The 17867-nt window shown below is 31.6% G+C and overlaps 3 protein-coding genes across 3 annotated transcripts; 2 read left to right on the top strand and 1 right to left on the bottom strand.

The window, feature by feature from the left end:
• Positions 1-1839: 1839 nt before the first annotated feature.
• LOTGIDRAFT_106814 (hypothetical protein) lies at positions 1840-2626 on the top strand (the record flags this gene model as incomplete). The annotated part of the gene is made up of 3 exons (XM_009061867.1): positions 1840-2001; positions 2158-2281; positions 2481-2626. Coding segments are annotated over 3 exons (432 nt in total), but the record flags the coding sequence as incomplete, so codon positions are not given.
• Positions 2627-3440: 814 nt separating this feature from the next.
• Positions 3441-10109, top strand: LOTGIDRAFT_229000 (hypothetical protein; the record flags this gene model as incomplete). The annotated part of the gene is made up of 6 exons (XM_009061866.1): positions 3441-3602; positions 5997-6293; positions 6777-6941; positions 8528-8599; positions 8989-9070; positions 9494-10109. The coding sequence occupies exons 1-6, from the start codon at positions 3542-3544 to the stop codon at positions 10107-10109; spliced, it is 1293 nt and encodes a 430-aa protein (XP_009060114.1). The 5' UTR covers positions 3441-3541.
• Positions 10110-14185: 4076 nt separating this feature from the next.
• Positions 14186-17381, bottom strand: LOTGIDRAFT_106233 (hypothetical protein; the record flags this gene model as incomplete). Its single annotated transcript, XM_009061865.1, has 7 exons — positions 14186-14311; positions 14526-14714; positions 15066-15248; positions 15704-15777; positions 16056-16146; positions 16496-16609; positions 17226-17381. 7 exons carry the CDS (start codon positions 17379-17381, stop codon positions 14186-14188), a joined length of 933 nt encoding a protein of 310 aa, XP_009060113.1.
• Between the last annotated feature and the right edge of the window lie 486 nt (positions 17382-17867).

The raw sequence follows: 17867 nt of genomic DNA, 5'->3' as shown, positions 1-17867 counted from the left end.
ACCTCTGCTGTAACCAATCAAATTCCTTCCCTTTCCAGTGCTGGGATTTTGTGTCGCGAACAAAAGGTGTGTTCCCAGGAGCATAAGACTAGTATATCAATTCAACTAAAATTTAAATAAGAACACGCCTAGCTTTTATTTGCATGTTCCGAATTAACCCAGATATATTTGATTGGTTTAAGCAGAGGTCGTCAAGTTAAGTCAAAAGGATTTAAATCGTGGATGAATTTTCAAAAGGGACGTCGTTAGACCTTTACTTTAACAGTAGACCTAGTGACTACATTAAAAACAAAACAGCTAATAGTAAACGGAACGGGTGGCGTCCATTCATTTGACTATTCGCCATCCGGGTGGCAGAAAAAATCTCTAAAAATTCATGAAATGTCAGCCTTTTTGATATAATTGTTTCTTTCAGTGACATATATGTCGACTCTGAGTAATTTGTAATGGATTTTGTCAGGTTCAGACAAGATCGTGTTAATATAAATTAAATTTCTTGCAATGAAACGAAAGTAGAAATTCCGCCATTTTGTTTACACCAAATTAGCATACATCTCAAATGGTCCTGATAGTGTTGCTATGAAATTTAGCATCATACGTTTGTATAAAATTGGAGAAATCCGTAGAAAAAAAAAATGAAATAAAATAAAGTTTTACGTCCTATTTCTGCACCTGTATGGGCTACTGAGGATGGGCAAACGCCATGCAGTGTGCAATGAGTGAAATTTTGTCAGGACAGCGATCGACATTAGCCTACTCTTATTTTCGATTTCCAACTGTCGGGGGATCTTTACGTAAGTAAAAAAAAGGTTGATGAAGATGTGTAAATGGTAAAAAAAAAGACAAAGCAGGCGCGTGTCCAAATTGTGTCACATTTATCCTAGACGTATTTTCCATCCCAAACATCGACAAGGGGAAATCGAGTTGAAAAATCCAAAGAATATCAATCCATGGTTGGAGCCATCGCGAATGTGTAAGTAATGTATGTGGGTGGTAAATACACTGCATTGGGGTGGGTGGAAATATGTATTTGAAGTAATAAGGTTTAAGGTATAATAAGGCGCACGATAATCCACAATACTGACGAGTGGTAAGTAATGTGTACGGGTGGTAATAAGGCGTACGATAATAAACCATACTGACAGGTGGTAAGTAAATGTGCAAGGGTGGTAATAAGGCGTACGATAATAAACCATACTGACGGGTGGTAAGTAATGTATACGGGTGATAATAAGGCGTACGGTAATACACAATACTAACGGGTGGTAAGTAATGTGTAAGGGTGGTAAACAAGAATCGGGGATGGTAAACAAGAGCTGAAGGAAGTAAGTTCTTGTTAACCACCAACAATTCCTGTTTACCACCCCAGCTCTTGTTTACCATCCAAAATACTTGTTCTTGTTAACCACTCACAGTTCTTGTTCCTGTTAACCACCCACAATTCTTATTTACCACCCTAAACTCTTGTCCACCATAAGCTCTTGTTCACTAGTTGTTGTTCACTACCCTCGGTTCTTGTTTAACATACCCAGCTCCTGTTCACCACCTTGGTTACCACCCTCAGCTCTTGTTCACCACCCTACCTGTTGTTCACCGCCATCATTTCTTGTATACCACCTTTAGTTTGTGTTTACCACCCAACTCTTTGTTACCACCCTAGTTGTTTTTCATTAACCTAGCTGTTGTTTACCACCCTCAATACTTGTTTACCACTCTCAGCTCTTGTTTCATTAACCTAGCTGTTGTTTACCACCCTCGATACTTGTTTACCACCCTCAACACTTGTTTACCACTCATAATTCTTGTTTACCACACTCAGCTCTTGTTTCATTAACATAGCTGTTGTTCACCACCCACAATACTTGTGTAACACCGACAATTTGTGTTTGTCACCCTAAGCTCTTGTTCACCTACTTAGTTGTTGTTGTTCACCATCCCCAGCTCTTGTTTACCACCCTCAGCTATTGTTCACCACCCTGGGTTATTTTTACCACCCTAGCTGTTGTTTACCACCCGTAGGTCTAGTTTAACAGCCACAATTCTTGTTTACCAACCTACTCTTGTTTACCACCCTCAGCTCTTGTTCGCTACCCTCGGTTTTTGTTTACCACCAGCAGGTCTAGTTTGCCACCCTCCGTTCCGGTTTACCACCCGCAGACCTTGTTCACCACCCTCAGCTATTGTTTACCACCCCAATACTTGTTTACCACTCACAATTCTTGTTTGCCAACTTCAACTTTTGTTAACCACCTTAAGCTCTTCTTCACCAGCCGAAGCTCTTGTTGTTGTTAACCACTCTCGAATTTTGTTAACCACTCTTGGCTCTCTTTTACCACCCTAGATGTTATTCATTAACCCAGCTCCCGTTTACTACCCAAAAATCTTATTTACTGTCCTCAGCTCTTGTTTACCACCCTCGGTCTTTCTTTACCACTCGTAGGTCTAGTTTACCACCCTCCGTTCCTGTTCACCACCCGCAGTTCTTGTTTACCACTTCCAGCTCTTGTTCACCACCCTCACATATTGTTTACCCCTGACGATTCTTGTATACCACCGACAATTCTTGTTAACCACCCTAAAGTCTTTTTTACCACCCTCAGCCTTTGCTCCAGCTTTCTTAAACTAATAGGGAATGTCGGGAATTCGCGTTTTTGGGAATCCGATTCTAAAAATCTTCAAAGGGTGGGATCTCCTACACACTATATAAAAAATCCTTAAATCCGCCGGAAAATGTCGAGAAAAAACGCTTCCGGGCCTCAAAAAAAATAAATAATAAATGTTTGCCACCCGGGTGGCGAATATCCTCGGCCTATGGGCCAAGTGGTATAGACCTAGAACGTTCTAACGTATATTTGGGGATTTCAATTTTGGAGTACGAAATAATCTGGAACAGAAATCACAGCACAGTGATCAGAAGATGTCATTTCATGCCACGATTTTAGAATTTGCATAACCAATCTTTCCATCTCCTTTTGCACGTCCTTTCAAAAAAACATTTTCTATGGTTTCTGTTTAATTTATTAGTCATCAATTTGAGGAAAATTCGCAAATGAATATTGATGCATAATGACTAACTTATAATGCCAAAACTAACATATTACTATATTCTATCAATTGGTGCCAAGATAATTTCGAAATACTTCAGACGTCCCACGCTTGGGGTTAAGTCTATATACATAAGGTGTACAAATTTTAAAATATTATTCTGGTACAACATGAATTTTTGTCCATCATATTATCAACTAAACTCAGATCTTTGATTACTATTTTGCCACTACTAATATTCACAGGAAATGCAAATAGATTAAATCAATCCAAATCTTTGAAAATAAAACTAACCAAAACCCCTCCTAAGATAATGAGTCTACCCAAAGTTAAAAATAGCAGCCAATCAAATTAAAAGTATTTCCCCTTTGGCAGATTCTCAGAACAAATCGTCATAAATTTTGTGAGATCAAGGCTATGTCGAAATTCAGAACTATTCTCAATATTCCTGTCTATTCCTGATGGTTTATCATTAATTTATCCAATATTTACTACAATGGCACTGACTGTGGAACTGTTATGTGTGTGGATACTTGTGTTTATCTATGAACAACGAGGTGAGTTGAAATATAGAATTTACAGTACATCATTTGATTCAATGTCAATATAAAAACAATGTTGTACTATGTAACGGGATGGGATAAACTCTTATCCTGTTACCCAAAATGTCCAAGATTAGTTTAAGTTTCTGATAATATTTGCAAGATGAAATAGATGAAATAGTGAAGAACCAACTGTTCCTTGTTCCTTCCTCTCTGTACTTATAAATGTGATAATTTGTTGCACAAAGTACCCAAAAGCAGAGCCATATATACACTATTAGGGTGGAGGATTAATTTGAACTGAGTTATCCACTATCCAATGCTAGATATTTATTTTAAAAAATATAACAGAACACAGTATTATGTAATATGGTCTACTTCTTCTGAGTTTTATTGTACACAAAAATTTAACATCATCATTGTTTCATGTGATATCATCAGGTAATGTTAATTATTGAAAATTGTATACAATAAAACCCACCAGTTGTATACCATCATGTTATTTTCTGTTATTTAATGTGTTCTTTACCCCTTAGTGTAAATGTCATTGATATTTTCATTACTATTATGTTTTTACATAGAGCAAAATAAGACAATTTTAAGAAATGCTTTAGGCTTTTTATCCCAAATTATATCTTTTACATGTGTATTTAACTTTTCTGCTATTGTCCAACTGTCTAAAGCATGGATGTACACAGAGTAGAATTAAATGTTAATACTAGTATACAATATACATGGAATGTGTTAAATCTGTTTGAAATACTGAAAATACCAAACTAAACCCTTAACAAAATTTATTGAAATGTAATTAATGGTGGCTGCATGGTGGCTATGGAACCTATGATCTGGTTTTGATCTCTCAGTATAATAAAACTTAAACATAAACATGGAAATATTGGAAATATATGAAATCAGTAAGAAAGCACCCCTAGCTTATCAGATCAAGCCATTCTGATCAATAAGCTCCTATGAATCATTATAGTTCCAGTAATGATGCCAGTCAGCCTGATAATTGAGTCATGTCATCTTACTTTATTACTGATAGACAATCGTTCTCTATGCTACTCACTTTTGGATTTTGGCCAAATATCACATTGAATACTAACTATTCTATTGGGATTTGTTTTAAGCTACACTATGGATGAATCATATTCAATAAAGGGAACATTTTATTCATCAACATAAGTGTAGGACCTGAAATTATTTGGAGAGCAGAGAATATCTGCTAGGAAACTTCATGAGAAATGTCATGATTGCCAAATTCGTTTTTGATAAGATAAAAATTAACAAGTGGTAAACCTCTCTATTTTGTTTCCCTTACACAAATTTTCATTCCCATTAAACTTTATATTGGCGTATATTTCAACTTTTTAATGTTTAGTAAATATCAGATGATTTTGATATGGCCCTATTGTCCTGAATCTTACCACTGATTATTATGAATACCAAGTACAAATAGTTTTGATATTGTTTTCTTTTGTTTTCTTAAAGTTTAAAATTAAATAGTAGGGATACTATTGGTAAATATATATTATTTACAAGTAGTTTGATTTCAGACTTCTATAACATTCTGTTCATAATTTTCTTATCTGAAACCACCAGAATCTCAAGCAGACGGCATTAATAACCTATTTAACTCACTGAACTTTCTACATCTGTTAATGTCATGTCAGGGTGCAGCAAGCTTCAACTCAGTCAACCCAGCCTTGACAAACATATCAATTTTCCCTAGTTCTCTTCTTTATGAAGAAATAGAATTTTTCTACAAAAGTGTACTTTGGAACCTCCGCTATCTGCACCAACAACTAACAAGTACTCAAAAAGTTTAGCAATTTGGCAAGTGCATATATTATTTAAGCATTTAGCCAGCTCTTTGGTTAATCGAAGTCACAGATTTCCTGAAATTCAAATTGTAAAACAAATCTTTCTCATCATTGCTGTGTCTGTGAATAAGCTTATTAATTATCACACATAAAAAATTATATTATGTCAATTGACTTCAATGTTTTTTCTTTCAAGACAAGTAACTAATCATGTAATACAAAAATCACAATTGAATCTTTTTTAAATTATGTTCTAGAATCAAACAGACATCATGGCTGGTTAAAAATATATTTTAGATATACCATAGAGTCCATGGTGTGATTTTTATTTCAGTGATAAGTATTGAAATGTCAGTCTTGATAACAATAATGATCAATCTCAATAATCTTATTGCGTTTTTTAGTAGTCTGTATTTCGCCTTTGATCTTCAGATCTCACACAGGATAAGCTGCAGACCTGTATGTCCCAGATTGGAATCCAGAATTAAAGTAGTTGTATGGATATTAATGTTTCCAAATTTCATGCTCCTTGAAAGAGTAATTTAATTTATGTATAAATTCATTTGTTATAGATATATCTTTTCAGTACTTGGATTTAAAAGAGATCGTGATAGATGTCCTGAAGTGATCCGAAATCGACCTGATCCTGTATCTTTATTAGATGATATGTGTTATATGTATGTTGGAGAGGAGAAATACTGGGATCAAGCTAGGGACTATTGTTGGAACCTAGGCGGTGAATTAGTATCAATAGAAAATAAAAAAACAATGAATCATATCATGGCTAAATTTTTAAACGTAAATGGTGGAACACATTCTAAAAATGGTGTTTGGATTGGTGCAAAATATAATGACAATACAAAAGTATGGCGATGGACCACAGGTAAAACTATTCTTATTTCTTACAAAAAGCATTCATTGAAGAGAATATTCATATTTTTATTCTGTTTTTATACACCACAATAATATGTACTGTAGTTCTGAAACTTCTAGGTATAGGGCAAACTTGGCCATGCTGTGTAGAAAAGGACTGTTATTTGACTTTTTAAGTAGTTTATAACTAAAAATGTGAAAACATTATTTACTAAACAGTTTCCTTATTGCTTGGGGGTGTAATTCTCGTTATCAAGAAATAGGGACAATGAAAGGCTGACAATTGCTTCAATTCTTTAAAAAGTAGTCATGGTTAATGTCTAAGCCATTCCCCCAAAATATAATTTTGATGCTCAAAGATACAGACTGGGACAAGGGTAGTTGCCAGCTAGCTGGAAGATATGCTTGCAAATAAGTATGTCTATCCAGTTTTGTGATATTTAGTCATGATTTTGTTCATCTTAAATAGTAATTTGTTCTGTTATAATTTTAGGTAAAAAGTTGCATTATGGTTATTGGGCGAGTGGTCAGCCTAGTCAAAGTGTAATTGGGATTTCATTTGAAGATTGTGGGATAATGAGAAGAAGTGATGGATGGAGATGGCATGACTATCCTTGTCATTTAATGAGATATACTTACGATTTTATCTGTCAGTTCCGTAGGTATTTTTATACATTATCAATTGACTATTTAATTGAAATGTTCTTACTTCCCAGCAAAATATTTGTTATTAAAAAAAAAGCAAAAGGTTACTTAAAAAAACATAAAAAGGGAAACTTATATTTAAGTTTTGATAATATGAATTGTGGACATCTTTGAATTTTTGTTTGAAACAAATGCTTTCAAGAATCTGAAACTGAAAGAATAATGGAATAAATAAATTCCTTAAGGGGAGCTACTGGAAGCTACTATTGAAATCCTTGCAGTTCCCCTCTAGTGACGTCAAAAAGCGCGTTTGTTTTAGTGGAATGGCAAGAACCACAGATGTCGAAATGAAAATTGGAATGGTGCAAATTGATGCTATCAGTGTCCCCGATACACATAAAAAGTATAGAGAACCTCTTTACAATCACTTTAAGTTTGTCTTTTTCGATTGATGTTAAAATTTTTGTTTTTTAAATCTCCTGCAAATTTATATTTATCAGCTATTTTATTGTAAATGGCCACATTTGAGTTTAATTTTATCAGTCTTAATGCATGTTATCATATTTCAAAATGATTATAATAATATGAAATTCTTTTGTGCATTTGACTTTATACATTTGACACAGTATGAAACTGTAATTTTTTTTAGGAAATATATCCTCAAAGATAAGAATAATGTAAACAGTGACACTTCTGTGCTTTCCGCCTACGTTAAAGATTAACGAGAGATAAGACAACTGAAAGTGTTAAATGATCTTTTCCCACCCAATAGTGAATATTTCTGGAGAATAATTTGGGGAGAGTTTGTTTATAAATTATTCAACTGTTTATTTAAGTTAAAGACATGTTTATAAAGTAACAACCTACACAACGTTTTCTAAGAGTTATTAGATAATAGATTTTATTTCTTTTTTATGACAAAATTGTTTAGGTGATTTATATTTTAATGAAATATGTTAAAGTGCCTTCACTGTAGACTCTAAACAGTTTATATTAGTTGGGTGTATTGACCTACATCAACAATTATTGCATAAACTAAACAAGTTTTATTTTCTGCTATTTCTGTGATATAAATGTCATAAATAATAAATAAAGTATGCTAAATCAAGAGTTCATATAGCAGCTGTCAAAAATCATGAAAATCTTGATGGTTAAATCAATATATTTTGTACTCTAATTTGTTCCTATAGGAAATTTCTGTTAAAGAAATTTTTGGCCCCATGGCCTTAATCAAATAGAAAAATAAATCCTTAGAAAAATTTACAATGAGCGTAAGAGAAAACGTTATGTTACAATATAGACTAAATAATCTTGTCTCTTAAAGATAGCAAGAGCTGATAGATGAACATCAATCTCCAGGTTTTTGTTGACATTCTGAAGTCATTTTAGGTCATTTCTTCTATGTTAGTAGCCCAAATAATTTGTCAAAAACAGTTGGCTTTTCAAACTTCTTCACCATAAGTTTCAGTTCTTATTTTTTTTATCAGACTACCAGTGTAAATATTCTAAAATATATCCAGTAGATCTGTCCATATTAGGTATTAGGCAAAGCTATATAGAAATAAAGATTCTAATTATTTTGTAATTATGTATTTACAGCTATTGCTGGTGGAGAAGGAGTTGTACAACCTGAACAACATATAGCATCAGATACAGTTGATAATGGCAACAGTAAGTCTATATGAGTTTTGAATTTATTTATCTGGTCATAGGGCAGTGGAAAGATTTCCAAGATTGATAATCATTCACTGTTGATGACAACAGATAACTGAATTGATACAAAGTTGGATGTCCTTTAATTGATTTAATGTTAACCTATTAAATTAGTAATTTAGACATCAACAAACATTCTGACAAATTTGTTACAACTGTTTTTAGCCCCGAACATTTTAAATGAACTCTAAGACAATGATAATTACATAATTGTACTGTGGTAGGTGTGGTTACTCAGGAGGGCCATGGTTCTCGAAACTTTGTCCTCATGAATAATTGTTATTTTGGTCAAAACAATCTTTAAAGAAAGAGTATTTAGTTTGATTTTGTAATTTTTAATATTGTAGCTATGATATTAGGTATTATTATTGGAACTGGAATATTTATTTTGTTATTGGTAATATTGACCTTCCTCATCTACAGACATCTGTAAGTATCTCACTTTTATCATATTATACATTTCTTCTGATCAATATTCAGTTGTAGATTTTTTCCGTGCTGTTACAACAGTGGTTATCTGTGATTTACAAAATTCTTCTTGAATATATTGTCAAAGCTTTGTCATTGTCAATGAATATCCCCGAAATTTTTTATTAAATAGAGCATTTGATTGTTTGAATATTTTAATGACCTAGAACATGTGTTACATAACTATATGGTCAGATCATGGATGGCAAATGTATTCCAATACAAAATAACTACAAAGATTTAGGACCTCTGCAGTGATTTCTTAATGACTAGTTGCTTATAGAAATACAGTGATCTTTGTAAATAAAGCCAATGTTTGGTTGGAATCCTCTGTAATCAGTCCAAAATCTAGGATTGAACTTTTCAATTCTGTTTTGTTTTCAGACAAAAGAAGAAATATTCTAGAGAAATACCAGCATCTAATTATGGTAATGAAAATTACGTAGATACCAATAACTATAACAACAGTCATTCTACTGCTGTTTTCCATAATAGACCTCGTAATGATAGTGATGTGTATTTAACACCAGCAGAAGTGAACACTTTATATGAAGAAGTGAACAAACCTGCCAATCATATGATCATCAATCCTAACCATGTTACATGTCCATTAATAGTCAATGTACCAAATCAAAATAGAAACAATGTACGCCAGGCAGGTAAAGGTTCTAGTGCAGAATCAGTTGTTATTAGTGGAGCTAGCTCTCAAGCTGATACTCCTGTTATCCCTCCATTACCTAGCACCAGTACCATACCATCTATTATGGAAACATCCACCAGAAGTGTCAATGAATATGTCGATATGGCTTCAGGTGTGGCCATACCACCTTTACCAGATGCTGACCAAGTTGCATCTAATGTGAACTCTCTAAAAAATCAGAAAGGATCTGACACAAATGGTTGTGCAAAACGATCAGCAGGGTCTCCTGTATATAGTAATGTTGATAGTATTACAAGTACACACAAAGATTCTACTGGAATCTACGAAGATATTCCATGATATGCAATCAAAGTAGCTACCAACGATTACCATATGCAGATAATATGTGAATATTGTTTTTATCAATTATCATAAGAAGCAAAGCAGTATTAAACATGCAGACGGTGCTGGTCTGGAAATGTGTTTTACATTATATCATTTCAGCTATTCTTCGCACCAGAAGAAAACAAGTCTTGAAAATCAGAAATTGAAAATGGAGAATTCAAACCGTGATGGAAACATCAAAAATTGACATGCACATTTCTAAACTTGACTTGAGAAGTTTGGCAAATCTGACACAATAGATGCAAAAGAGTTTCTTGTAACCCGAAAGAATTGAATTTTTAATTTTGAACATGATTCAGTGTTGATATTAGTCAAAATATTATAGTGCTTCTGGAGAAAAGTTCTACTTAATACACGCAATGAGGGCTAGCAGGCAATTTTATGTTATATTTTATCTAGAATTTGGACTTAACATAAGTTCTTTTTAACTGAATAACCAAGATTAAGTGATGGTTAATGATCATGAATTGAATTGAACTGTTCAAACATAACACCTCTATACATTATTATTACTGGTTTTACAATTATTATGTCATTACAATATATTTTGTGGCTTTAAAGCTCAATGTATGTTTCTTGATAGTGTCAACAAATATTTTGAATAATTGATTTCAAAGTTTCAAAAAACATTTTGTAATTTTCCTACTTTTAACTACATTTAAGTTCATTTTTTTCTACTCAAAATTTTTAAAACTGATTTAATTATAGATTGCTTGAAAAGCCAAATTAATTTTACCTTTTTTCTTATTTATAGTTTTTTCTTTTCATACTACACAAAAAATTATTGTCATTATTTTGAGCTGATATTTGATTGACTTTTGCTGCACTTTGTTATAATGACTATTAGATGTCATGTTCTCTTTACTTTTAAAATTAGTTATGTATTTTTTTCTTTTTTCTTATGTATTCATTTAATTTAATTTATGTAATTATCTTCAGGCCAGACAGTTTAATAAGTACTTGGCACATTTCTTTTATTAAACCTAGCTTCAGAAAGATGATTACTCTCTAGGTTTTGCTATCAAAATGAATTACTTACTGTTATAAATATATTACTCACTAAACTTTGCTGTAAAAACATTATTACTTGCTATGTAAGGCTGATTACTCTCTAGTTTTTTTTTGTGTTGATTATGAAATACTTGATGGGTTTTGCTGTTAAAATGAATTACTTGCTGGGTTTTGATGCTTAAAATAAGTTACCGGTACTCACTAGGAATGGCTGATAAAAGTTTTTCTGTATATTAATTAGGTTTTCTGTTGATTATTAATTATTACCGTAGATGGATTTGTAAATAATTAATGATTTTCAAGGTTTTGCATTTGATTATAAATTACTCGCTGGGTTTTGCTGCTAAAACTGTATTACTTGCAAGGTTTTATGTGTATAGAGTGACCTACTGTAGTTCAGACCTATTATAGTTCAATATAATATATGATTCTTGAAGTATTTCCTGGAACTTTTGAACTCGTACCAGTAACATACTGACTTATATTGTCTTAAATGACTCAAATAGATACATTCATAGAGACATTAAATAACAGCTTAATCTATAGCTAGCTTAAAGATTCATACTGTAATTACATTTAAAGACATTACTTTTGTAAATCATTATTAATTTACTGCATCTGATATCTTTTCAATTTAGTTTTTCCCAGATGTGATTAGAACTGTATATTTTCTTGGAAGTATGTTTTAATTTAAAATGGTTTATGTCCTTTACTCATGATATCAGAATTGAATGACATATTTGTATTAAAACTTGAGTTGATAGGATGTAATATGGTTTATCATTGTCAATATACTTAATGAAACTTAACATACTTGAAGTGAATTAATCATAATTTAAAGAGAATTTTTAGGTTTTTTTTTAAATTTTTATTAATTCAATTAAGGTCATTTTCTGTAACTTTGTATTAGATTCATTACCAATTTCACGTTTGATTTATTCAGTCACATTATTGAGTAAATTTGAGGGGAAAAAAGCATGTATGTTAGCAATATTTTAGTCATAGTTTGCTTTTTATGCAGAATATCAAAATACTAATAATTTAATTAAAGAGATCAAATTATTCTGATTTTTTATACTTCAACTATCTTTAGTCTAAATCTTTCTTTAAATCTGCAGTCTTCATTGGATTGATTTGTTTATCATTTTAAGTATATATATAGTACTATCATTTCCTTTACATTTAGACATGAGATGACTCAATCCATTTTAGAGAGTGACTTAGTGTATTATTTCATCTTCATTAACTTTCATAATTCATTCATGGCAAAATCAGTCTTTGATATTTTATGCCAAAATAATAGTCTAATTTCTGTCTTGATGAATTATATAGTGCAGAATTATTAAGATGTTTTAATGTTTTTAGGATGCACAAATGTTTTCACCTGTAGAAAAAGTGTAGTGCTCAAGTTTCTTAACAGCAAGTGTTATGTATTACTGTTTGTATATTTGTTGCTGATATTAGCAATGAAAAATACATGTTTTGTATGTTTATAAGTTTTGTTATATAAAACCAGTAAGATGTAGATGTATATGATTGTTCAAACTGGCCTCAAAGATAGACAGTGAAAATCAGTCAACTCTTTGAGACCAGTTTTTCTATAACGAATGTGATATTGAATAAATGACACAATTTATTATGGTTTATAAGACTTTGTTATACTTATAGCATATTAAAATTATTTTCATTTGCACCAGTTGTTTGGTTTTTAGACTTAGTATATGTGAATAATTTTGCACAATTCACTTGAAGAATATTGCTTCTTAATATTGTTTTCTTCATGTTCAGAAAATCAATGGATCAGTAAATAAGCTACAGATCTCTTATGGATATCTGGAATAGTGGGTTGACTTCTAGCAACTGTTGAGAACCCTTGTCAACATGGTATGATGTAGGGGTTGATTTGGCAAGCTGTCTTTGTCAATTAATAGGACAATAAAAAAATGCATTGTGTACTACAACATGGTGATTATCCTGATCAACAGACACACATCAAAATCAAATATCAGTTCTAAAATTAAAATTTTCCAGCACTTATAACTTGTGTAAGTTTTATTGCAAATATGAAATATGAATATGTGTTTCCAGAAACGCTATCTGGAAATAGCTGAAATATCATCAGCTGAAATGTTTGACAAAGACTTCATGAATAATGTTTTATTTATCACATAACTACTAGAACAGATAACAAAAAATAAAATATAGTAGTAAATATCACAGATGGCGATAAAAACAAACAATGCTACAGGTAAATTATGGAAGTGCTTTAAATATTACTTTTTAATAACACTCTTATAGTCAAGACAGTAGAAACAGTTGAAGACATAATTACTATTAAAGTCTAGTCACAAAAATATCATAACTAGTACTTAATGTACTTAATCAGCTGGGTAAATTATTAACTCATAACGCAAAAAAATAAAATATAAGGTCCCGGACATGGTAGACATGTTGAAATAGATCAAGGAAACCCTCAATTCAAGAGTTAATATCAATTTTCTCTATAATCAGACGATTTTTTTTGGTGTAATGTGCTATGCTATATCCATTTATTTAAAAGAAAAATGTAGCCTTCAGGACTACATGTATATCCTTTGAGACTCAAAACCATTCAAACTTGTTAAATATCTTGAATTATTTGACAGTGTGACAAGCTAGGAAATTTTCTTTTTCATATTTCTGTATTTCCAAGAGAATTACCTCCCCTGAAACACTTTCTCAGTGATAGCAAATTGGACAACATTTTAAACTTTATGACTTAAAGATACACTGCTGAATTTTGTGGAAAAAAAAAAAAAAAAAAAGATTAAGCACAAATTATCCGATGAAAGAGATAACTCTGGACAAAAGCACATGACAAAATGGTAAGAATACTTTAAAATGAATTAGTTGAAGAAACAATCGTATAGACTTAACTTTCTATATCATTTTCCACAAATAAATCCACGATTTCAAGGCAGAATGAATGCTTAAAATACATGTATATAAAAAGCAAAAATGATATTCAATGAGTTAACACTTTAATCCCTGCCAACTAATTTCTGGAGTAATTTCTTATAATCTCCACTACAGTCATGTTCCAACCATTTCCATAATGTTTTTTCTGTCAACTGTAAGAAGCACTCTTTAATTTGTACCATATCAATCTGAAATGCAATTGTCAATTTAATCAAATAAAAATATTTATTATCTTATTATTAACTGTGTTATACACATCTTCTGTAATAAAACATCAATTCTTACACTTGAGAACAATGGTGCTTAAATCTCATTGGACAAGAATTATGAAAGAATTCACTTCAGAATGACTGACTTGACACTTGATTAAAGCTAATTTTTGACTGTTTAAGAAGAAATTACCTCGGAACGGGATGCTATGACTCTAATGATAGTTTTATCTGCTGTTCCTAAACCCTTCATAGCTCTCATTAATTTCTCAGCAAAAAACATAGGTCGACATCTTATATTCATTACAATAGCACGTAATCCTGATTTAAAATCACCAGACGTCTCTCTATCTACAGAGTTTAATATATCTCTCTGTGTTATCTAAAATATTAAAAAAAAAAAATTTTTCAGGATTTAATATTGGACTTGGACCTTGCATTCTAAATAAGTGAAAAATGATTGAATTTACTCATGCATAGTTTGATTAGAAAAAAAAAGAAAATTGGGGACAAAAAATTACATTTAAGAAAAGATTACTTCTCACAAAAAGATTTGGAGTATTTTCCAGAATAAAAAGTTATGCAACAAGCTCTGCAAGTTCAATTTGAGAACTTGGCTATGCCAGAAATAATCAGAGGGACATGTAGTTTCAACTAGACACTGGTTCAAAGATTTATAAAAATGTCTATTCTAGATCATAAGAAACAACCTGATGGTTTTACAATAACAAACCTTAACATATTCCTTCCAGATAGCTCGTAATGAATAGTAATCTCTAGTTGAGAAGATACGGTTAAATGTTTCTTCATCTGTTCCCCATTTAGCTTCACCAGCTTGATATAACTCTTCAGCATCTCTTCTGGCTTGATCCATATCAGTTAGAGCATCATAATTTACTTCATACATACCAGTACCCTCTCCATCATCGGTTACAATCTCTCTTACAGCTGACTCTAATACACCTGGTTTTATCTCATTACGATTACCCTGTAATATAGATATATCAACAATATTAGGTATGTAGACTGTATAAGAGGTGCCAAGTTAATCATATTGGCAATACATATCAGACAAGAACAAGCATGCTCTACCTTAGCTCAACAATAAAGTCTTTGAAAGGTGACATATAGTAGATTGTCATCTACACGGTTAGAATCCCAAGAAAATTTCTCATGCCACATTTAGTGGTTTTGAGCTCTAAACTAAGTATTTGTATTTACACCTATAGGGTTTCAGACACCATCATTATCTTGCTATGGGAGGAAAACTAGTGTTTCTTGCTTGTTTGTTTAATTGTCTCCTAGAGGCATGTTCAAAGAATATCAAGTAAATTGGCCTGGATAAGATATAATGCAGATAAAAAAGCAAACCTGTGAAGCTGATATTAAAAGACGTTTAAAATCTCCACTAGTATCTTCTTCAATATCCTTCTCTAATTGTGTATCTGTTGTTTTTCTATTAGGACTTACGACTGGAATAAATATTTCAATACTAAACATCAATAGAAATTTAAAACTTTATGAATCCAGTGTTTACTGCATTCTTACAGCATTCTGTTAATTTGTTGACTGTTATTCAGAAAGGATAACCTGGGCAATACCACTGCTGCAAAATTAGCAAAGTCTACAATTTCTGACCACATATTTGAAGCATTTTTGTTGTACAGGACAGCCTGTCCTGGACAGTCACAAGAAAATTTTATAAAGGAAGTAAAATTGTTACCATCTCCATAAACTTCTTTCATTTCATTAATCTGAGCGTTAGTTCTTGTCATTAATATTTCTACTAATGTTTCTTCATCTGTACCAAGCCCCTGTCAATAGAAAAAACTTTCATGACTTTGTATTTGAGAACATATTCAATATATAGTCTTGTACTTGGTCTATTTGGCTTGTGAGAAGTCACACTATCCATTGAAAATAATCATCTATTTTGAAATTTTTGCAATTAAATGCTTCACAGCCGGAAAATCAATGATATAAGCTTACTGGTGCTATAGGAATTTCAAAAAACTTTTTCTTTGTTTATAAAATTTCTTTGGAACAATTTCTTGCTTGGCATGAAAAAAGAAAGATTTGAGGATACTGCAAGAAATCAACCATAACTATTGTATTGGAATTTTGTTTCAATACCACACCTGCAGGTTAGCGATATGAACTTACATATATAGCCTCTTTAATACACCAAGCATCATATACAGCTGGTTTAACAAAACATGCCATGACAGTCTCTTTAAAATCACCGCTTAATTCACTTTTAATATCTTCTATTAAATCCTGTAATTCAAATATTATTATATGACTAATAAACAGTTCTGAACTGTTCACTAGAATTGGACTCAAGAGACATGTCAAATTGTACAAGTTATATGGAACAAAGCTCAGTAGCAAAGAGCTTACTTACAAGTGCTCACCTTATAGATGTATCGCTCAATTTAGGTTTAAAGTATCACATGTAGTGTAAGAATACTACGGAGCCCCTAAGGCGCAATTGTAAACATATTTATTTATTATTTCCTTTAAACGAATTAATTTTTTCGTCTATTTCGTTTAAACGAAATAATTAACCCATCTTTTTATTTCGTTTAAACGAAATAATTATTCGACATAGAGAAATATCACCTTGATTTTGGGCACATTGAACGAAACTCTTTGACAAGGGTTTCTCTGTTTCTCTGTTAATTATTTCGTTTAAACGAATTAGTTATTTCGTTTAAACGAATTAGTTATTTCGTTTAAACGAATTGATTATTTCGTTTAAACGAAATAAACATAGGGTATTTCGTTAAAACGAAATAATTAATTCGTTTAATCGAAATAATTATTTCGTTTAAACGAAATAATAAATAAATATGTTTACAATTGCGCCTTAGGGGCTCCATAGAATACTTACTCGGCCGTATGAAGTTTTAAAGGATTTTTTTAATTGTTGACGTTGTTCATTACATCTAGTAGAAACGATATGTATGATAGCATCTTCATTGGTTCCTATAATATAGTATAATACAGTTTGTATTATTTCTATAGGCAGTTGACATAATGATGTCATAATGTCAGGGTTATCTTAATATGAGAATTAATAAATTTAACTGGTAAATCAAATAAACCACTATATCCACTGAGATACTTTGACTTAATTAAATCAAACAGATTATTAAACATTCAATAAGGTAAAAATCATTTTGTCTTCTACCTTCCTACAATAAAATTTCATCAATTTTTTAAAATCAAAATGAACAAATAAATGAATATTATCAATCATATAGTAATTGACTCTGTCTAGAAATTTCAATTATTCATTTACCCACCCACGCAACAGTTAAAAAAATTTTGAAATCATTCAAGATATTGAAACAATGAACACATTCCAATGAAAACAGATGGTTCTGAGGCAATAGGTCTATGCTATGATCTAATATAAATACCAAGTTTTATCAAAATCAGATATATCTTATGATTCTGAGATTTCATCAATATGAATTCAAAGTCTCAGCAACATCAGCTGAGCTGTAACTTCAGTCACATCTACAGAGCA

This window comes from Lottia gigantea, assembly GCF_000327385.1.
Source record: "Lottia gigantea unplaced genomic scaffold LOTGIsca_5, whole genome shotgun sequence".
NCBI classification, from domain to species: domain Eukaryota; kingdom Metazoa; phylum Mollusca; class Gastropoda; family Lottiidae; genus Lottia; species Lottia gigantea.
Note: the sequence above shows the minus strand (reverse complement) of the source record. Positions and strands in the feature narration are given on the sequence as shown.